This window comes from Ambystoma mexicanum, chromosome 4q, assembly GCF_040938575.1.
Source record: "Ambystoma mexicanum isolate Mex_15411 chromosome 4q, UKY_AmexF1_1, whole genome shotgun sequence".
Lineage (NCBI taxonomy): Eukaryota > Metazoa > Chordata > Amphibia > Caudata > Ambystomatidae > Ambystoma > Ambystoma mexicanum.
The window spans coordinates 841,064,603-841,088,256 of record NC_090928.1 but is presented as its reverse complement, the minus strand read 5'-3'; the positions used below and the strand labels follow the sequence as shown (position 1 = coordinate 841,088,256).

Here is a 23,654-nt window from a genome sequence, read left to right as displayed (position 1 = left end):
GTTATCTTGCAAGCCTCCATACTTTTCACGACACAAGGGTGGTGCTCAGGACGCATCCCTGCTTCATGCCAAGGTGCCGTCGGACTTCCACCTCAACAAGCCCTTGGTGTTACCAGTTTTCTTCCTGTTGCCTTCGTCGCCGGCCGAGAGGACTTTGCACTCGCTGGATGTAGCTAGAGCGCTGAAGTTCTACATGGACCGCACGAAGAGTTTTCGGAAGACGTCACAGCTTTTTGTGAACTTTGGGCCTGTGAATCAAGGGAAGGCTCTCTCAAAGGCTTCCATTTCCAGATGGCTCTCCGGCTGTATCATGCACTGTCACCGGTTGGCAAACCGACCGCTGCCCGGCCGTCAGAGCCCATTCGACCAGAGCGATCGCTGCTACCACGGTGTTCTTGTCTGGTGTGCCCCTGCTGGACATCTGCAGGGCTGCTACGTGGAGGTCGACGTGCACCTTCACGAAATTCTACTGCGTCGAACGGGAATCCATGGAGGAGTCTCGGGTCGGCCAAGCAGTGCTCAGCAACCTGTTCGCCTGAGTTTATGTATTGCTTTATGCTGAGCCTTTTTGCCACCTGCCGTGGTTGTGCATTTGTGTACTGCTGTGTAATCTTATATTCATGAGCATGTGAATCCATGCCAGACCCCATGCTGGAGAAGGAACAAGTTACTTACCTGTAACTGTTGTTCTCCAGCATGGGCCTGGCATGGATTCACATGCGAACCCTCCCGCCTTCCCCTCTGCGGCTCTTCACTTGGTGATACTGCCACTTTACGTGCTAACAAATCTGAGGATGGCTGCCGGAGGCGGGGCTTAGGGAGAGGTCAGTCATTGGCTGGGGGCAGTATGACCCAGAGATCAGTGATTGGTTACTACTAGGAAAGACAGATCAGAAACGAAACTGATACTGATTTTTTTCTGTACCGAGGATTCCCAGCCTGACGACAGGGAATATTCATGAGCTTGTGAATCCATGCCAGACCCATGCTGGGGAGAACAACAGTTACAGGTAAGTAACTTGTTCCTTATTAACTCACTTCCTCTCAATAAGTCCTTTGACCCAACGGGTTCTCTGCTCTATTTTATAAGACATTTAGTGGTATTCTGGCTCCAAGGTTAACATTTCTTTATAACTCCTCCTTAAGCTCAGGGAGTATTTCCCCCTCTATGGAGGAAGCAGAGATTATTATTTTCCCGAAACCGGGTTATTGTTGATTTTTAACTCTGCTATGCGAGGAAATTCAAAATCAAAGCGTACTGCATTTGTGGTGTTACATCTAGCCGCTTTATTCGGAATTGCGCAAAAGTGGAAATCCGTTGATCCGCCAACAGTGACTGAATGTTTTTATAGGATATCGAATTATGTGGCATTGAAGTGGACTACATATGCAATCCAGGGCGAACAGGCACAGTTTTCCATTGACTGGGCAGAGGTGTTGGAATTTCTACAATCAGACTTTAATTTGCAATTCTGTCCTCAGCGGTTGCATATTCTCGATATCTGTTGATAATGTATATGTAAGATTAATGCCATGCATGGACCTAAGAGTGGGGGAGGCATTAGAACTGTGGGTGGGCTATTTTCTTTTTGTAGTAGAACTGTAGGTTTGTTTGTTTATGTTTTAAATGAAAATGATTCAATAAAAAATAAATATAAAAAAATCACAACACGTTAAAAAATAAATCAAAAAGATGGCAGGTCCAGAAAAACTATGGAGAGAACGTTGCCTAACAATCATTTCCATTATTCACCCTAGATATTTGAATTTGCTCAGTGTTGGTGTGAGGGTTTTGATGTACTAGCTCTTTGGGGAGTTAGAACCATCCACACAATCGTCCTTTTTCTTTTGTATGTTGCTACACAATTAACCTTGAACTAAATGAGATCTGCCTTCTGGCTCAATGCTACCATTGCAGAATAAAGGTTTAGCAGCTGTAAATCAATACACAGTCAATTTGAACAACCCTCTTGAGCCTTTCCATCACGTTCCAACCCCTAACCTTTGGCTTTGAATAGGTATCGCACCACCAGGTGTACTATGTTTCTTCCCCTCTTCAAGGGGGCTTTCTGTAATAAATGCTGTAATAGGTGCCCTCCTTTCATTGCTGTTTGCACTTAGAGTATCCTGATCTTTGCTAGTTAGTACCCCGAACCTGTTGCTCACCTACACTGCTTCTACAATTACAAAGTCATCTTTTTGGTTAGCTGGGGTGAAGTTTAGTCCCTTATCTTGACTTAATAAAGTTTGAATGTTAATTTCTGCCTCAACTCGGTAATTGTGTCCTGCTGTTTGATCTGGGAGACGACAAAGCTGTTCACTAATGCCAGGCGCCCTAGGAAATAAAGACGTATCAAAGCTATTGGTCTTGGTTCCTTTTGGCTTTGGCTTCTGGTTCCTTTCCTCCTTGTTCTTTTGGGGAAAGTTCAGTCTGGATTGCTTGTATACACATTGGCTCTCTACTTTATGCTGGGCGTTAACACTGACTTTCCTGCCATCCCAATGGCTCTTTAGAAAATCTGATCCCACAGGCCTTAACTCAACAGTTGCATGTTTTGGAACTATGGACTATTGAACTACAGAGCACTGATTGACCTCATCTTGAGGGAGAGACATATTCTATATATCAGCAGGTTGGCTTCCATGATTGGTTTTTGCGATGGTTGCTGAACATTTCTCTTGAGTCACAGGCAGGCAAACGGAATCTGCCCTGCATTTTGGCATTATTAGATATGATTATAATGGATTATCAGTGGCTGTGAAGGACATGCCCCACTGACTCAGTACGACTTCTATCCCCACTCCCCTCCACACACCGGGGTTGGTCCTGATAAAGGGCTTCCCTACGTCGATTACCACCTGAACCAGCTAAGTTTAAAAATAAATTGCTGTGGTCCCTCAAAGGGTCAGTAATCTCCAACAACATTCAGGAAGCGGATTTTTCTGCCTACCTTCAACAGTATGTCTTTCACTGTAGGTAGAGAAGTATAGATATAAGTCCCCTTAAAAATGATCTTCCTACGGTCTACACCCTGCAGGGCTGAGCTGTTCCAACTTGCTTGTTAGGCCTCAGTTCCAATGGACAAGATCAGAGTTAGCTGACCTTTCACCCCCGCTCCTTCAGTTGTAGGACTCCTGCTGCTTCCCTACTGTCACTGCGCTGGTTTCCTTTGCCCAAGGGATTTGCACGGCGTGGGAGTTGGGTTATTGAAATCAACAGTGATACAGTATTAGGACCCAGAGAAAGTAAACGGACCTGGGAGTCTGGTTGCTGCTTTGAACGCATAAGGTGGGAAAAGCATCACAGAGCTCAGCTCCTGCTTACCACTTGAGACGGACAGACTGCAAGCAGGTCAGACTCACTCTTGCTCAGTGCGGTTTGAGGGGTCCATTCGGCTCAGCTACACTCACCATGTTGCGCACAGTCAGCGCGCTACTACAGCAGCTAAACCGCATGTTAGGGAGAATTCTCATTCTATGGCTAATTTCCGTTACCTATAGAGTCCCCCAGCAGCTTTGCTGGATTTGAAGTGTTTGTTTATTTTTACCTGCTAAGAGCGAGACTCTTTTTTCCCACTCTTAAGCATTTTTGCTATGTGTGTTCTAGGCTATTTTTGAGTTTAATGCCTATGGGATCTTTCTCAACCCCATAGGAACCATCTTTATTCACATATGTTAAACAGCACCTTCAGTGCAGTGACACAGGGGTGTCGTAGCGACCCCCAAACATAGACTCCATATCCTGGGACTGACTACGGTCTCCCAGGGCATGTAAAGTCCCCATTGTCAAATCCTATGAACTAATCCAGTACAACCCATCTTACTAAGGAGGTACTGGAAGGGGTTAATAGTTTTTCCCCTATGTTCATTTTTGAGAGGGTACCGTACAGTCCCTCTCTCAAAAGTTTCTGGCTGGTGGCAGTGGTTACTACCATAAATATTCGACCGCAAATATTTACCTATGGGATTTTCCCATTGTTCGAGGCTACCACTTTTTCTGATAGCCTCTAACATACCGCCGGTGCATTTTAATATTAACTTTACTCCGGTAGGTTTTTATTGCCAGAACTTAATTTAACTTCTTTCTCGTGTCTTCCTCTGAACTCCTAACCCAGGTCGGGGATCCTTTGTTCGTCCTTTTGGCAGGCTTCTGCCGAGAAGCCCTCCTTTCGGCGCCACTGAGTCTGGGGTGGGTCCATTGTGTGGGACGGGGAGTAGGACCCCTGGACAGGGTTGCCAGAGCAACCCATGTCGCACTCTATCCTGATAGGCTGGAGGGTCTCCCGCCAAGATGACCACTCCACTGTGTGAGTGACAGCGAGGCTGTATGAATGGGGATTTTTTTGCATAAAAGCAAGGTCCTGAGGACTGGAAGAGCAAGACGTCGCCACTGGAACTAAGAAGCTGAAGAGGAGAGAAGCCAAAGACATCTGCAACAACTGAACCATCGGTGAAGCCCTGCTGCAGCGTCTCACCACTTTTCTCCACACGACTAGTTAAGATCTTCACCTGCAACAGCCTTCTTCCCTTGAGCTGGTGGGGCCAACCAGTTTGCCAATCGCCTTCCCGGACCTGCCTTGGTCGAATCTCCCATACCCTGTACTCGGAGGCTGGATAGCCAGGCACCAGTCCACCCGGACCGCGATTTAAAGGAGCGTACCTTTTATTCGTCGGGCAGCACCGCGCCTGGTTTCATCCCTGGGTAGTGCAGTAACTCGAACCTTCCTCCACAACGAGAGCCTCTCTTCCTCTGCTGGATCGCCCGAACTGCAGGAACTACCAGGATCAACCGCCACCGCAGGAGCCACTTCTTCATTTAAAGGTACATTGTTCCGCCAGGCCGCCCTTTCTTCGCGGTAGCACTAAGTGTGTTTTAAATCCTTTACCTACCTGTTGGGTTGGCCGCCCCTCTCTCTTAACATTGTCTTTTCAACTTCTGCATCCACCTTTTCCACTTCATTAACCAAAGACTTGACTGCAAGAACATTTTTGCTCCTGGGCCCTTGCCCTGTACCACTGACTCTGGCACAGGCCTACTGACTCTGGTCACATTTGTTAGATCTGCCTTCTTTAGATTAATTTTCACTGAGAACTGTGTTGGTGCACCTATTTCTTTTAACTACCCTTTCCTTCCCATTTTTAAACCTTGTGAAATGCCCTTTTGCTCAATTTTCATTTAAGTATTGCTTATACTGATGCACTGCCTTGCTTAAGCTGGTTCACAAAATGATGGGAAGTGTTACTAGGGTGTGTAAGGAACTGTTTCTATATAACTTGTGCTTTCCCTCCCTTGTGAGGAATTGTTAGAGGATCCCTTGTGTGTAGTTGTCACTGTGCCGTTTTGCTCAGTTTTCACTCTGGTTCACTTGGTCTACAATTTAACTTGGGAGTGTGTATATTTTTCTTTTGACTTAATTTAACTTGCTTGATGACTGTGATACATGTGTTTTATTAGGAGTGTATAAAATAAATATATATATACTTTTTAAATACAAAGCTTTGGTCAGTGTTTCCTTGTTCAATAGTCTAGTGGGCTTATTGCGTAAACCCTGAATATTGCTGATCTCCCTCTTGAGATAAGTCTGACTGCTCAGCCACAGCTAACAACTAAATCTTTGTGGTACAGACTGATACCAAAGGGGATTTATTGCTCTCACCTGTAGTCCTAATCTTGTGTAGTGCTCCCTAAGGGAACTGCACAGGATTCTGCCTAACACCACAATCAACACAGGCGCTCGATATCTCAGAGAAAGGGACCCTAGATTGTGTGCCATTGTTAGGCAGAAACCTGTGCAGTTCCCTTTGGGAACACTGCAAAAGATTTAGGACTACAGGTGTTAGCAGTAAACCCACTTGGTAGCAGTCTGTACCACCCAGATTTACCTGGTAGCTGTGGCTGAGCAGTCAGACTTCCCTCAAGAAGAGTTAGGCAGTATGCAAAGTATACACAATAGGCCCTCAGACACAATAGCACAAGTAAACACTGACCAGAGCTTTGGTATCAAAGTATATAATTATTTATTTAAAAACACACTGTTTGAAACACTCCAGCACTCTTATTGTAAAACACTCTAAACACAGTTACTATTATAATATATACAACCCTTATTCCTTATCAGACAAGTCTTAGTTAACACCACTTATTTCCAGACAGAGGTGAGTGCTTAACTATAGATGGCACTCCAATAGGTTCATGAAGAAGGGAGGGAAAAAGACAGAATATGTGAAGATACACCACTCTAAGATTTAGAAACACTTTTAGCAAGGCAGAAGAGCAAAAGTCACTTGTGAGCCAAAGTCCATAGGCTGGGCCCACTCTTAGAGAGAGCAGAGCACAAATGCGCCCAAGATCACAGTTACACTAGGCTTTGAAAGTCTTGCAGAGAGTTCGGAAAGAGTTTAGAGAGGCTCAGAAAAGTTTAGCCAGGGTGTCCCATGCTAACCCAGGTTCGAAAGCCGGGGGCTAAATCTACCCCGTACAGTCGGTGGCAAGGGAAGCCAGGCGGAACACGGTACCTTAAGTGGGAAGGATCCTCCAGCGGTGGCAGTTGTTCCTGGCAGCGGGTGCAAGTCTCGGCGTCGTCCAGAGGAAGATAAGATCTCGACTTGGAGGAAAGATGAAGGTCGTTGCACTGCCAGGGAAGAAACCAGCCGCAGAGTTTTCCGGTTAAAGGTAATTACCCTTTACTTCGCGGTCGTGGTAAAACGTGGTATTCCAGTTGCCGGGGTGCTTTGGCACAGGCAAGGCGGCCACGAGATGCGTCGGGAAGGCGAAAAGACGGTGAAACTGATTATCCCCACCAGTCAAAGGAAGAAGACTCTCCGGCGGGAGATCTCCTCTGTCGTTGGGAAAAGTGGTCCAGCAGGGCTCCACCGGTGGTGTCGTGGTAGGTCGGCTCAGCTTCTCCCTCGTCGGATTCTTAGGTCATGTGGCGACTTCTGAAGTTCCAGTCCCCAAAGCCCTGCTTTTATGCAGAAAACCCCCATTCACTCAGCCTAGCTGTCACTTAAACATGCTAAGTGATGAGCCGGCTGGCTCACCACTTGGGCCAACTAAGTCCAGGGTGCCTAAATCCCCCTCCACCCCTCCTAAGTACCCCAGACAGAGCGGCACCACTTTGGAGGGCTTCTGTGGAGAAGCCCGCCAAAAAGTGGAACAAAGGGCTCGACTTGGGTTGGAGTCACAGAAGAGAACACAAACGCCATTTTAGAACCGAGTTTTGGTAAAACATACCAACCGGAGAATTAATAATAAATAAATAAACCGGCGGTATGTTCGAGGCTATCGTAATTAAATAATTAAAGATAGTAGCCTCAAACAATGGGAAAATCCCATAGAGAAATATTCGCGGTTGAATATAAAAAGTAGTATCCACTGCCACCAGCCAAAACTCAATTGAATTGCCCCAGCCAGTACGTCCACAATATGATGTTTTGTACTGGTTCTGTTCAGAATTCAAGACTAGTAAAGTCAATGGTGACTTTACATGCCCTGGGAGACAGTAGTCAGTCCCAGGGTATGGAGTCTATACTGGGGGTCACTATGACACCCCTGTGTTACTGCACTGAGGGTGCTGTGTAACACACATCACAAAAACACATGAAGCCCTATGGAGTAAAAGACCCCATAGCCCATTGAACACATCTAGAGTCAAAGGAATACACTCAAATCATGTCCAAGAGTGAGGGTAAAAGAGTCTCACTCTTGGCAGGAGAAAAAAATAAACCCCAAAAATCCAGCAAAGCTGCTGGGGGACTCCCTAGGTTAGGAAATTCAGCCTAAACAGAGAATTCTCCCTAACAGCCATCAAACGGTCAAGCTACACCACACAACGATGTGCGGCCGCATCTAATAGGACTTGCCTCTGTGCGCGTGAAGAACATATTATGGAATCCGCACATCAATCAGCGATTTTTCCCAAAAAGTTCAGATCAAACTATTTCAGGACTTGAAGGAACAACCTGGCTGCGCTCAAAAGAAATAAAATATTGATGGGGCTTCCCATTCTCTTTGAATTTCATGTGTGAGGGGCGACGCTGGTCTATTATAACTGCAGACGAGGCAGGACATCTGCACCCATACAAACAGGAATGTACATCAGACCCTACACTGAATGAGAGATCAGCACAGCTACAAAATGTCAGTCTACAGACTAGTCTAAGGTTGGGAGGAAAAGAATGGGAGGAGGGAAATCCCAAGGCCTTCTGGGGGAGGCGATACAATTACCTGAAAGGAAGTAGTAAAATTAGATTTCAGTTTAAATTTTGAAAAATATTTTAAGCAAGTGTAATAGTGTTCTGTCTGTGTCATTAACGAGAGAACCTGATATTGTCCCTTTACATGCAAGACCTTTACAAATATAGAACATGGACCATTGGTCACTGTGTTCATTTTACAAATGTGTTACATCATATGCCTGTTTTTCTTGGTACCTTGGTTGCTGTGTTCACATTTACAAATTTGTTACACAAAGTGCTGACTTCCCTGGTGCCGATAGGAATGGCCTTAGAGTTATGTTCACCAATTGACTCTCGCCAAGGGGTAGGAGAGAGAGAGAGAGTCAGGGTGGTTTTGGGGCGTTAAAAGGTTGGATATTATCATTGTGGTCGATGAGGTTTGGGAATGTCAGTGGGTGGAGAAGAAATCCTGCAATAGGCAGATGGAAAAATTAACATAAGGTCCCTGATTACACAGAAATGACACATTTTCAGATAATCACCCTGAATGCTTAGGGACTTGAATCAACAATGAAAGAGGCTACGCTAAAGCAATTGCAAGACCTGGCACCCTTGATTGGTTTGTGCAAAGAAATCCATCTCTGTCCCAAAGATGAATTCGGACTATGCTTTAGAGGTTTCCCTTTGGCAAAATTTAGCTTCAACAAGGGAGAGACGAGTGGGATGGTTATTCTTCCCGATAAGGGGACTATATTTAAATGTGCGATGTCTTAAAAGTTTCCAAACAGTGATACCTGCTGGCGAAGGGCTGGTTATTTGGGTCTCTCTTCCCTCTACTCGATTTATTCCCTTAATTAAATGCCATCAATAGATCAGGGGGAACTTCTCCTTGCAACTGGGAGCAGCCAAGAAGTACAATGACTGTGTTTATAGTAAATACATTTGCTTGCCATAACAATTCATTTCTTGTTAATCAATTTGCTAATCATAGCAATAATTCTGATTGCCAAATCTTCAAAAAAGTAATTCAGTGCACATAAATAAAATCAATTTAACGAAGCAGCACCTTGATCAAATCTCCCTTCTGTTTGTGTGTCAAACTGACTATCCACGTGTCCAGTCCCCACAAAATACTTCTACTGACAATCAAATCTCATCCCCTTGTTCCAAGGACTGATCTGATTTCCACATGGTGCATAGTGTGGATTACTGGTGAGCACCAATTCGTTTTTTGTAAATTCTCTATAACTTGATTGTGTGCGATGGTTGTTGCCCACCTTGAGATTATTTTAATGACACTTTCCTCATTGTGCTTTTCCCGTGGTTTTGAGCGTTTTTGAAGTGTGCCATATTGCTCGATAGTGATTTAAATACCCTGTCTGATCCTATATTGGACAAGTCCCTCTGCCCCCTCTATACATACAATTTTATGAATGCTGTTGCCCTTTCAAGATTGTTACATGAGCTAGGACTGATAAGAGCACAGGGTCTTCTCTGTCTTGGAAAAAGGCTGTACATACTTTGAGAAACTTGGAAGAGCAAATAACAAATGTTTGGTGCAAGACAAAAAATGCTAGTCTTGTTAACTAGGAACTTGGGTATGTAACCTCTGTCTTTAAAGAATTACATTGCTGCTGTTTGTATCCATTCTAAAATGTTCTGTATGTCTGTTTTTAAGTTGGAGATATTTTAGCCCAGTCCCCCCTTCACAATCACTTAGGGCCTGGATATCTTCTGAATGTAAATAGAAGGTGTTGCAGAACATCAGATTTATTTGGCCACTGGGATGTGGTATAAATTAAAGAACAGTAGGGATGGTATGAAGGTCTGAGGATCCCTGCAAGACCCAGGGCAAGAGCTAGACTCTCAAGGTAGTAGGGCTACTGATTGGGATCTATGCCTGATCAATCCAGTAAATAAAATTGGTTCTACCTCGGGGTATGGTGATGAATGCCCAGTTTATGGATCCTCCCTAGGAAGTTGGTGTGGTCGACAGTGTTCAAGGCTGATGAACTGTCGGATGACACTGCCAGCTCTCACCAGTCATCATCCTCCTGATCTATGAACTGCAGGTGTCAGCGCAGATTCCAGATATCACCACGGCAAAATGCTTCTTAGACTATATCAAAAAAATTCTGCTATTGTACTAGATCATGAAGCTGTTTTTAAATGATGGACTCCGTAATCTTTCAAGGGAAAAGCAATTGTGAAATAGGCCTCTAATTAGTGTGGTGTTTAGGGTTTAGAGTAATTTTTTAATAACCTTAATACAACATCTGGTTTTGTACGGTTAGGTACTCTGCCAGTAGACATGGGGTAGGCAGAGAGCTTTTCTCAGATGTTCTCTAATGGCAATTGTTATGGTTAAGAAGAGGTCTGGTTACATGAAACTTAGGAAGGAGGCGGCAGAATGCATTTAATAAGATTTTACATTTCTAAGTACATGTAGCTGGACTCTAATCAAGCCTTTAAAGTACATTTAGGACAAGGGACATCCATCGGCCACCTCACTGACTAAGCACAGCAACCAACTGATATAGAACACTAATTCAAAGCACCCACAGGGCATTCCAACATTCTCTGAGCTGACAGGCACTCATCATTCACAAACCTTCTATCTCACACCCACAGTAGCCAGCAGGACATGCCGTCAGGCCTCAACACCAGAACCACCTGTTTTAGTAATCTTGGCTGAGAAGTGGTGTTTTGTTGCACCAAAGGGTCGACACTCCTTCAGTACCAAACCCAGGGTAGAGCAAGACAGGGCTTTAAACACTCTGTCATCCATTGATGCAGTGGATCAGGTGTAGGTGTATGGCTATGGGCATGGCTTTGGATCTTTGGGACTTAGGTCAGAAAAGGTGTGTCAAAGTGAGTTTGAGTGGTTGTACTGGAGCCAGAGTATCAAGAACACTCTTCATTATGTGCTGTATGAATACATGAGGACTGTGATTTTCTTGCTGCAAAGATAATATTGGATACTTAGTTTGCTGTCTTTAAGCTCTTGACAAAGAACAAGAACATCATTGTCCTCCATCTTTGTTTCTGCTCTCTGATGACCTGTTTAATCTCTTTATTTTATTGGTATAAAAGCTATGAGAAGTCTGTTATGATGTAAGTGTAAGTTAAAACAAGTTCATAAAAATGTATTACCAGATCCTAGTTAAACATTGAGCTGCACTATGAGCTCATTAAGTTCTAAGAATGTTATTCTAAGAATGTGGAGGAGAGACAGTAGAAACTGCAGGGAGAGAGCCATGTTGGCACTCGGCTCTCATAGGCCGCTGTCGCTGTAATGAAATAAATTACTGTTTCTTCATCACTGCTGCCTGGAGCCCTTATTTCCTCATTGGCGACGAGGATGGCTCTCAGCAGTGTCTCCCTACTCCTTTGAAGTCTCGTCATAGCGCGGCCTGTATTATTCCACATTCCCGTGCGACGGCGGACGCTGCAGGAAGGTCAGGAGGAGCGGAACAACAGGTCAGCAGGCGCGTCCCCTGGGGGGTAATCTTGCCTTCCCCATTACTGTATTGACTCTGTCTCAAAGCAACAGTGTTTACTTTCAAGGATCCCTAGAATTGACATTATCGTTGCTGAGCAACCTGCCCATGCAGTTCTGGCAAGTTTCAGGAGCCAGCCATTATGACATGTATCCATTCTGTGGATGAGCAGCCATCATGTTCCAATTCAGACTGATGTAAGGAGGATTGTGACATCATACACAAGGGATTGTACTCATACAAGACTGATCCCTTTGTCTGCATAGCACAGCACTGTCACTGCTCAGTCTGTGCATCCACTGGGCATACTTGAACTGATCCAGAGTCTATTGGTTGCATCCAGCAAGCGCACTCTTTACCACCTTTTTTCCGCTTAAGACATGGCAGCTTCAATACCTCTGCCAATGTCATTTTTGAATGAACCTGGACGCCCCCAAGTTAGGTGGGACAGGTGGAAAGACATGTTTGAAAACTACCTGGTGGCAATGGGAGGAGAGAGATTCAGCTCAACTCGCAAAAAGGCATTATTACTTCACAATCTTGGTGTGGAAGGCCGTGCAGTGTTTGATGGGTTAGGCAGTGCACAAGCTGGTGAAGCGGAGGACACAGATGAATATGCCCTTGCGATTAAACAACTCAAGGATCATTTTGAGCCTAAGAAAAATGATACATTCGAGAGGCACAAGTTCTTTCAGCGTACGCAGGAGTCCTCAGAATCCGTGGAATCGTACATAGCCTCATTAAGAACATTAAGCCACTCCTGTGAATTCGAACATCTATCTGACTCGTTAATTAGAGATCAGTTAGTGAGGTGCAAAAATAATATTAGGATACAGGAGAAATTGTTGGCAAAAGACATGAAGTTGGATGAAGCAGTGGACCTAGCCAGAAGCATAGAACAAACCTCACAATATGTCAAAGAACTGAAGTCTGACAGAGTACCCAAGCTGTGTGCGCAGTTGATCACAGGAAGAGACTTTATGTCAATACAAGCAGGAAAGGAACATGGTGTGCGAAGTGTACCAGATGTGGCAGTGTCAAGCATGGTCCGAATTACCCTTCGTGCCCAGCAAGGAATGCTGAATGTTTCAAGTGTAGGACCAAAGGACATTTCGCTAATGTATGCAAGAGGTCATCAATAAATCTCTTAGAAACCAGAGACAACCAAGAAGAAGGTGCTCACTCAGCTTACAACATACAGGAGGTGTACTCCTCGCAAGACAACCCCAGACATGTCTTCGAGATTTCGACCATTGGAGGAGGAGACAGCAAAGGTCCAACAGATGTTTTTGTAATTGATGGTCAAGAAATACTCATGAAAGTTGACACATGTTCCCCATGGACCATCATTTCTAAAGAGACATTTAAAGATGTTCTAAAAAAAGATGAATCAATGCTGGATCCACCAAGAATTCGGCCCTGCGGCTATGCGGAATCCCCTATTGAGATGCTGGGACAGTTTACTGCAAGTGTGCAATACAGAGGTGGAGAATGCATAGCTGACATTTTGGTTGCAAGAAAGGGAGCCTCCCTTTTAGGTTGGGAGGAACAAAGGAAGTTGAGAGTCAGGGTGCAAGCTAGCGCCACTGAGCCTGTCACCATTGCCGAGATTGATGATATGTGGTCAAGCGAGTTCCCAAAGGTCTTCACCAAAGGTCTGGGCAGACTCAAGAACTTCGAACACCATATTAGACTAAAGAAAGAATCTCAGCCTATTGTTCATAAAGTGAGACATGTGCCGTTAAACATGAGAGTGAAACTACGCAGTGAACTCAATAACTTAGTAGATAAGGGTGTCATTGAACCTGTTGAGGCCACAGAGTGGTTGTCCCCCATTGTTTTAGTGGCCAAAAATAATGGTAAATTAAGAGTGTGAGTAGATTTGCGCAGTCTTAATCACAATATTCTGGTGGAGAGACATCCCCTACCCAACATTTCCGAGACACTCTCCACTCTTGGCGAACCCAAATTGTTCTCTGTCATTGATCTCTCTGCTGCCTATCACCAAGTTCCCCTTTCCCGAGAATCGCAACATCTCACTGCCTTTATCACACCTGAAGGCACTTATAAATACAATCGCATGCCATTTGGGTTGGCCTCGGCCGCATCTGTGTTCCAAAAGGTGATGGAGGAAGTGTTAAAAGGGTTGGAAAATGTTAAGGTGTTTCAAGATGACATTCTGATTTTTGCAAGTAATGAGCATGAGCATGACAGAGTACTTGGGGCAGTACTATGCAGACTGAAAGAGGCTGGGTTAACGGTCCAAAGAAGCAAATGTAAAATAAGTGTTGAGGAAGTGGAGTATCTGGGACACAAAGTTTCGAAAGAAGGTATTTCTCCCAAAAAGTCACTCATAGAAAGCATTAGTAATACTCCTCAGCCCCAAGACAAGGACAACCTACGTTCTTTCATGGGACTAGCGGAATATTACCATAAATTTGTGAATGGCTTTGCATCCATCTCATCTCCATTGAGGGAGAAAAAAGAACGTGAAGTACACATGGTCCAAAGAGTGTCAGGAAGCATTCTTGCAAATCAAAGATTGTATAGTCAAGGCCCCATCCTTAAGTGGATTCATGTTTGGCAGGAAAACGTTGCTTTCAGTTGATGCTAGTACCCTTGGTTTAGGAGCAGTTTTGACTCGGTTTGACTCAGGTAAAACTGAATACACAATTGCATTTGCATCCAGGCCACTTAGAGGAGCCGAAAAAAATTACTCTGTCATTGAAAGAGAGGCACTAGCAGTATTTTGGGCAGTCACGCACTTCAAGTTCTTTCTATGGGGTCGACCTTTTATTGTCAGATCAGATCACAAGCCTTTGGTTCAATTGATGAACGGTTCTGAGTGGGCCAAAGGGTCTCCAAGAGTTTCGAGGTGGATGGTAGAACTCTTGGGTTATAATTTCAAGGTGTGTTACATTCCCGGGAGGGAGAATGTGGTACCAGATTGTTAATCCAGATTGCCTGTGTGTGATGGTGAATTGGAGGGAGCACCTGAATTTCAAGATGTGAGCATTGCAGAAATTGAACATGATGCCATTGATAAAGAGATGTGGATAAGAGCTGATGAGGAGGATTTAATATTGAATCAAGCTATGATTTGGACCAGAGAAGGATGGCCTCACAAGAATATTGTGGGAAAAGAGTTTGACAGATATTTTGGTGTGAAGGACAAGTTAAGTATGTCTGAGGACGGATGTAAACTTAGAAAAGGAAATAGGATAATACCCCCCAGTGGAGTCAGATCTCATTTAGTGAATATAGCACATCAAGGTCACCTGGGCATGGGAGGAACAAAGAGATATTTGCGGCAATATTTCTGGTGGCCCGGGATTGACAGCGATGCAGAGAAGTGTTTTAGGGGTTGTAGAGAGTGTGGTAAGAGTGACAAGACCAAGATGGTTGGAGAAGTACCAATAAATCCTGTCAAAGTACCGAGTGAACCATGGCAAAAAGTTGCAGTTGATTTGATGGGACTATTACAAAACCTTGACAGTGGGTATAAATTCATTGTTGTGTTAGTAGACTACCATTCCAAATGGATTGAATGGAAGGCTTTGCGTGAGGCAACCACTGCAGAGATGGTGTTATTCTTCGAGGAAGTGTTTTATAGGGAGGGTTTCCCGACAGAATTAATCACTGATAACGGAGTACAATTCTGTTCTGAAAGGATGTTAACTTTCTTGAAGAAATTTTGCATCAAACACACTAGAACTGCTTTATATCATCCAAGGGCCAACGGCCTCGTTGAGAGAGCCAATAGGTTCATAAAGGGTGGTTTGCAATTGGCCATGGCTTCTAATCTAAGATAGTTTGGTGTAGTAAGATAAATGATATGGAACTACTGTACCACACCACACTCAGTTACAAATGTATCTCCGTTCATGTCATTGAAAGGGAGACAACCTGGAACAAAACTATGTCCAGGGTGGATGGACTTAGCCAAGAGTTCCAACATTGATCGCGAGAGAATTATGACTCATCAAAGAAGCACAGGATGTGTACAAAGAAAGATTTGATGAGGACAAGAGTGTCAAAAGTAATACCTGGAAAGTGGGAGATTGTATTCTCATAAAGAACCCTAGATTCACTCCCAAATGTGTAGAAAGCAAATACATTGGTCCCAAGAAAATATCTGCGGTAAGAAACAATGTAGTAATTTTAGAAGGGGGGAGTGTTGGTCAATGTCCAGAATTGTGAATTGTCCAGAATGCATGAAGGACAATGCACATGATAAACATGACAATGGTGAATATGACACATTCAAATAGAGTCAAGAACAAACCCGGCTGGTTTAAAGATTATTATGTGGAGTAAACAGCTGTATGCACATAAGGGATGAGATGTGTTATGATGTAAGTGTAAGTTAAAACAAGTTCATAAAAATGTATTACCAGATCCTAGTTAAATATTGAGCTGCACTATGAGCTCATTAAGTTCTAAGAATGTTATTCTAAGAATGTGGAGGAGAGACAGTAGAGACTGCAGGGAGAGAGCCATGTTGGCACTCGGCTCTCATAGGCTGCTGTCGCTGTAATGAAATAAATTACTGTTTCTTCATCACTGCTGCCTGGAGCCCTTATTTCTTCAAAGTCCTCTTGTGATTCACCCCTACATAGTTCCTTGGCAAGATGAGATCTAAGACCAGGTGATTTTGCTTGCTGGAAGTTGTCAATCCTAGACTCAGCCTCTCTATCTAGGTTGGAAACATCTAAATGGTACAGGCTCAATCGGAGCCCCTGGCAAAATATCACTTCCTAATAAGGAACTAATTCCTTAGAATGATGTTTGGTGGGAGCAGAACAAAGGATAATAAATGATCCCAAAGTGCTTGCTCCACCTGATAGGGTAGGGTGTACAATAGCATCGACTGTCTCAAGAGAGAATATGCTATCAAAGGTTTTGCCAGCCGTATGAGTTTGCCATATGTCATCATATTTACTCCAAATGTGTTAAGATTGAACAGTAAAGAATTAGTGGCCCAGCTGTAGGTGCACGCCAGACAGAAATCCAGATCTCCATGTAGAACTAATTAGGCAGAGCTGGGAATCATATAAGTCGTTACATCTTATAGGTTCTGGAGAAAAGAAATGTTGTGGTGAGGTGATCTGTAAATCGGGAGAAAATCGCATTAAAACGTGAATTCACATATGGAATGAACAGCTTCCGAGCTGGGGTAAGGTAATCATTTTCTTTGAGCAAATGGGCAGGTGGTTCTTAAGTGACTTCTACTCCTCTGCCAATCTGGTTGACTCTGTTTTTGAGTTGGATGTTGTAACCCTTGGGAAGAAAGGGTGGAGGAGCTAATCTTAGAGGAGCAAGTCTCAATCACACCAAAAATATCGATGTGGAGTTTTCAAGTCTTCTGTTGTCCAAACTTGTTAAGTGGCTGCTTGTTGCGAAGTGAGTTTTCTGCTGGTTATGAGAGGAAGAGTATTGGGAGAAAATGGCAATTGTGACGCTAAATGGTCTGTCATGAGTTAGGCAGAGAGCTTAACTATCATTATTTGGCAGAAGCTTGGAATAAGTACTTATGAGTAAGTAACAGGAACAGTGTTCTATCAAACAGCCTTTCCTGCCCTTAGCAAGGGCTTAGTGCAGACAGATATGCCAATTCCCTACCTTTTAAAGGTGAAGATGGGGTGGAAGCTTAAAAGGACCTGTTTAAGAGAAGTGAAACAAACCCTAAAGACGTCTGTGGTGCCCAGGTATGCTGCTGCTTTTTTAATTGGCTGATGTTACAACGCAAGTTGAGGGGTTGCAATGATGAGCCAGGAGACCAGGTTGGGTTAAGAGTATTTAGTGGGTTCGTGGTACATAAGTCACAGGTAATAAATTACAGGAAGGGTAAGTACATAAGGGAGGGAAGCATCCACCGGTCCACCCTCTGTTCAGCTCATTTTCCAACTGAACAGGGAGAACCTTGGCACTCGCACCAAAACATTCTAGATGGAACACTATAATACAAGCATTCCAGGCACAGGCTCACATATACTTAGGAAACAGCTAATGAACCAGGATAGGTAAGACATAACAGCTAACAATGAAATTAATTGAAATGGGCAGGTGGTTAACAAGTAACTTGGGCACTTCTCGCCCAGCCAGTTAAAAGAAACAAAAATGTAATTTAAAGTAGAAAATGAAATAAAGATATTGTGCTGCCCTCTTGGTGAATTATATCGATTTAATGGTGAAGGCTTGATTTTCCATTATTCTGTAATTTACTTGGTGTGATTTATCTTGCCTTCTGTTAGTGGTACTGTATTTTTTTTATCAAGCTTCGAACAGTAGTTTTGCAGTAACCAGTTGTTATTTTTATAGGTTTGCCTGTCTTTTCTCACTTTATTTTAACGGAGGGTAATAAAGGCAAACAAATGTGTGTAGCTTTGAGACAAAAGTGGATTCTGTGTATTTGCATTATAAAAAAAAAGGTAATAAAGAAAATTATACTCTTACAAGTCTTATTTACTTTTGCTTTTTGTTTTAGATCGGAATGTTGACTGTGAGCACTGAAAATCAAGAGGTACAGTATGACTAGCTGTGTGTGTGTGGGGGGGTAGAGGGTGGGTGTACAAATTAGTTAGCCATAACCTTCAGTTTTCTTATTTGGTTTGCCTCAAACCATATTCAGAGAAATGCATTGTTTAAAAATGTATAAGCAAGTGCATTGCATGTGGCACATCCGCTTCGTTTGCCTTCAGTCAACACTTAAAAGGATATCCCCAATTGTCTAGAACTCCATCGATTTTAGTATGATGTGCACTCCTCTTGCATGCAATTGATGGTATCCTGTCGGCACCTGGAAAATGCTTCTTACAGGTTTAGAAATGTGTGTTGTTTACTGTAGTGTTGTCTCAATGGCTGTGCCTTGTCCTAACATCAGAAATAGTTTGACAGATAGAGGTTTATTTTGAAAAAATACCATGAAACATCAAAGTTTGGAAATTAGGCTATTACTAAAGGAAACAAAAAGAAAAGTAGGGTGCAAGAGGATATTGGTGGGATACTCCAATTTAAAGGAAAACCCCCAAACTAAAGAAAAATAAGCAAGACTGCATGTTAAGATATGTGTCTCCCCTCAAATCCTAGGCATTCTTACTGAAAAATGGTTCAAGGTTCGCACGGCAGGTTGGGGAAAAGGGGCATAAATTAGCATGAGATAAGGATGCAATAAAGAAAAAATGTGAGGGGAAAAAATCAATAGGAGGGTGGAAGGCCGGGGACTCAACTTGAACATTTTGGAACCTGAAGTAGTCACCGAAACACTTAGTTTCACATTTACATTTTTGAACGTCATTATTTTTAACACTTTTATATTGTTACACTTCTGACCTGTAACCTCAGCGATGAGAGGGGATGGAGACTGGGCATTATTTATATGAAGAAACACTTAGCTCTTATGTATTTCAGTGTTAATAAAGTTAATATGCTATTGGTCTTACACCTATCCTTCTTTTTTCAAACAATAGAATAAAATGCCTAGTCACAAAATAGAAAAAAAGCACAACTCTTCCTCATAGCTGGACATTTTGAAGTCTGTTTTTCTGAACCGCCTATTTAAATGGCGTGTTTCTTCAGTATGCATCTTTTAATGGATTCTATACTCCCACCGATTCCTTGTCTTATACATTCCTTGTCTTATACATTCTTTCCCCAGCATCAGTCTGGCTTCAGAAATATTTTCAGCCACCTGGGGGCAAACTGCGTCGACTCAGCTCAGTGTCATTGGCGCTCATGGCTCAGCATGTGACCTCCTGCTAGAATATATGAAGCTGACTGTGCCTCATTTCTTTTTCACCGCGCATGCTCGGCACGCTGCTTTTTGAACGCTGCTAGGTTTGTTGCTAACTGCTACTGCGTCATGTATAATACTCCAAACACCTCAGTCTGTAAGCCCTACAGGGATGCTGGGAGGTAAATGTCCATGTTCGACCCCCATAATATGTGCCTTTAGTGCCTAGGGGCCGTTATATAACCTGGAGCACTACGGTTCTGCCATATATGCACTCCAAGGCTAAACTTTTCACCTCCCTCCTTAAGGGCAGGAAGCAGATCCCTTTGAAGTCCCCAGCATCAGAGCCTTCTACCAAGAAGTACTGTGCCACAGAAACGAAACTAGAGGAGTCCCATTTTTATGAAGAACTCAGCAAAAACCGGAAGAAGAATGAATCCACTTTGCTTCCCTAGTGAATTTTCCACAACGCGCTTCATCTTCCTCCATGAAGAGAGATAGTCACTCCCGCTCCAGAAGTGACAATAAGTCAGAGGAATCAACCCTTGACAAGGAACTGGTACCGTTTCCCACAACGTTCTCCACTCGAAATTCATTTCTAAAATGTACATCTCTACAATTGCCCTGGTGACGTCAGCATTGGTAATGGGGCCAGGGCCCAATGAGCCTTCCAAGTCCTCTTTGGCCCACGTTCACAAGCCTGCTGACTTGTTTCCTGGCCCCGGTATGGAGACTTCTCCCCTCCAGGGCAGCTCGGCTTTTCCTTTGGCTGCGAGTCCCCAGTGCAAGGCCCCTCTGCTTCGCCACCTCGCTGGATTATGCTCCACATTTAAGAACCTATTTTTTCTACAAAATAAAATGGTTCTATCTTTATGAAGAAGGTGACCCGGTCCTGCCCCGATTGAGTTGGTATACCTGGATTATGCCAGAGGTGGAGCTATCTCTCAAGTTTTAACCACCTGTGTAAGACGCCATTGTTTATGGCACTTTGCTTCAGCTTGATTTCATGCAAGCCCTGCTTATTGAAAGCATAATGTGTCCTTTCAGAGGATGATGCACTGGGTCTGTCTTACCCATCAAAAGCTTTGGTCCAGTATAACCTTACAGACATTCTGGTACAATCTTAGAGCAATGCTGCTTCTATTTAATCTCTCTGGTCCTGACTCCTTCATAGCACGGTTGCTGAAACCTGTCCCTACTCTGCAGAGCCATTTTACTAGGAGGAATATCCCAGTCCCCACAGGTCCAGTGTTCTTTTCCTTGCAGCCCACATGAGAGACAGTGGCTCAGGCCTTCACTGAGGAGTGCAAAGCAGCTACTTTTCTGTCCACAGATGGAGAGAACAAACCTCTTAGTGCCATGGGTCACAGATTTTCAGGTCCAACAGTAAGATGCTGCGGGATAAGAACGAGAACTGTAGCCTGGCTAACGTTTCATCTCTGAGGCAGCTGACTATCTACTGATGCCGGAGATAGGGGGCTTGATTGTTTTAGTGCATGAATGCAAGGAGGCGGCACGTCAGATTTTGCAATCGTGCCTGGACAGGGTTGATTATGTAGCTTGGTCGATAGGCACAGGGACTGTGTGTCAGAGACTCAACTGGTTGAAGACATCAGGATTCACTCCAGACGTTAAAAAACAATTGCCTAGATATTCCATTTGACCATGGCAATCTGTGCGACTCTAAGGCTGATAAGCCCTGGGAGAGGTTGAAAGTTTTCAAGCTCTTTAGCTTGGCTGATCAGAATCCTTCTACCCCCTCATCCAAGAGCCAGTCAATTCAGTCTGTTCCCTTATTCCAGGGGCAGGAATCAGGTGGTCGCCAGCAAACAAATGCAGCCAAGTTTCTCTTGCCAGGTCAGGAGCAGATGTGACCCGAGAGGCAATGTTTCTGATTTGACAGTCCCCCTCCTCTGCTTGGGTCGAAAACATCTTTCATTTGAAACTATTCTCTAGTAGTGGTGGTCGAGAGAAGTATCCCTCTACATCAAGGAGTGTTAGTGTACCACCTCAGGTGGCTAAGCCTTACAATTCTTGTCACAGGATTACTGTATTTCTTCCCTCCACTATCCCTCAGATCACCCCCTTTCTATCTTTGCCCACCCTTCCGCCAGCCTCTTTTTTTTTTTTTTTTTTTGGACGAAATTCAGCAACTCCTTGGGAAGGGTGCAATAGAACGTTTGCCTGCCTCGGCGAGGGCAGGGGTTAGTAATCCCTTTTTCAATGGATGGCATTCTCCTGCAGATTCCTCATCAGATAGACATCCCTTCCACCATCCGCTGCTCTGACATTTTTTCGACAGTGGGCATAGTGCACCTCGCCTCGTCAATGGATCCATCTTCACTCGATGAAGCGGTCGTCGACTCTGGGCGTGACTTCGGTCATCGTACATATCCTATGTCAGTACGCCCTGAACCGCAGTTCCTTTTTTCTGCACACAACACACTCAACAAGAGGAACGACTCTTGTTTAAGACTTCTCAGTGCTATGTGTACTCCCAAGCTGTTGGGATTTAAGAGGTGCACCGACTGCAACTCTAAAATGTCTGAGTGACCCGCATGGTGTCTGCTTGTGGTGCCTCACCACAGATCATGTCCGCAAAGACTGCGGGTCGTGTCAGTAGATGAACCCAAAATCACTATGGGAGCGGGCGGCAAATCTGAAGTTGGGGCGCCCCCCGCATCGAAGACACCACCTCTATCGACCACTCGGTCGTCGGAGCAGCAGACAGTGGGCCTCAAAACGGAGAAAGAGGACAGGTCACTCCCCAGGAGCCATTCGTCTTTGTCATCTTCTCACAAGAAGAAGCATTGCCATCGACGCAGGCATGACTCAGACACATCTGAGGAGCGAGGTAGGTCCCAATCCGGCTCCGGCACATCCAGAGCCAAATGGGGAGAGTTTAAGGAGTAAATTCTTCAAATGATAAAACAGGCTTCTCCAGGTTCGGGGAAACCCTCGAAGCAGACAGCCAGGGAGGTCCCAGTTGTGTTCGGTGCTTCCGGCGCCAAGGAGGTAATGTTTGGCACCTTCGGGCCTGACACCGACCGTTGCCAAGTCGACAGTTACGTCGACGGCACCGATACCACTGATGTCCAGGTCTGTCCATTTTCGGAGAGCAGAAACAGGATCTTGACTTTCAGCTGGCAATGGGAGGATCAGGTGCCGACTACTTTTTAGCCGATCATGACGGCTTTGTTAACTTGACTGAGGGCCTACATGACGCAAGTGGCTTGGACACCCCCCTTGACTTGGGCATGCAGTAGGCCCATCCCCACGGCTCTGCGAATGCCCAGTATTTTATTTATTTTATTTTTATTTGTTTATTTCTAACGCGCCATAGCTCATAGGCATCAGGGCACACGTACTGGTATGGGAAGACAGTAGAGTGAGTGGGAGATGCCTGCTAAATCACTGTCAGCCTATGACCTGACCGACATTCTTGAGAGGCCCACCCACTGAACAAGCAATGCCATTCAATGTAGACCCTATTGCCTCCATTTGGCAAAGACCCTGTTCCACGCCTCTGGTGCACTCAGTTTACAAAGAAATATAAACCTGCAAGGGGTGACCCTATATATTTGTCAACTCATGCTACACCCAAGGGTTCGGTGGTTCAGGCAGTCACAGTGAACACTAGATCATCCACATTGACCTCCAACTTCTCACTGACAGGCAGTCGAAGAAATATGACGCATTAGCAAAAAAGAGTATTTTCTTCTAATAGCATGGCTCTCAAGGCAGTTAATGTTTTGTGCGCCTTTGCCAAGTATGGGGGTTGATTAAAGAAGCAGCCGAACATATCCCGGAAGGGGAAATGCAGGAAGGGTTTCTACACTTAATGGAGGACAGCAAGGAGGTAGCTTGTGAAAGTCTGCATAGGGCGTGGACGCTGCGGATTGTCTGGGCAGAGCTATGGGTCGGCTACAGTCGTACGCAAGCAGGCTTGCCTGAACAATTCATAGTTTTCCCCAATGTTCAAGCCATGTTGCTCGACATTGCTTTTGTTGGTGAGCATCTATTCGGACCTAAAGCCGATGAGTCCTTGGAAAAGTTCAAGGCTCAAGTTAGCTGCGAAGTCGCTGGTCCTGGCTGTCCAACAACCGACAAACTCTACCCTTAGCATCTCCACTAGAGGAACAGGCTTTTGACGGTACATTCCTTTTGGGTGAAAGGTGCAGCCTCTGCAATCCAGACAAGGGCAGAAGCGTTTTCCAGGCTCCGGAAGGGGCAGGGGGGCTTCT

General features: G+C 44.5%; 1 protein-coding gene across 2 annotated transcripts in view; it reads left to right on the top strand.

Annotated features, from left to right (window-relative positions):
* PPP1R21 (protein phosphatase 1 regulatory subunit 21) overlaps positions 1 to 23,654 on the top strand; it is a 1,307,116-nt gene that overhangs the window by 840,815 nt on the left and 442,647 nt on the right. For both annotated transcript variants that reach the window (XM_069608410.1, XM_069608409.1), the window contains one exon: positions 18,166 to 18,201. In XM_069608410.1, coding sequence (XP_069464511.1) covers positions 18,166 to 18,201 — 36 coding nt within the window. The remainder of the gene's footprint in view (positions 1 to 18,165; positions 18,202 to 23,654) is intronic.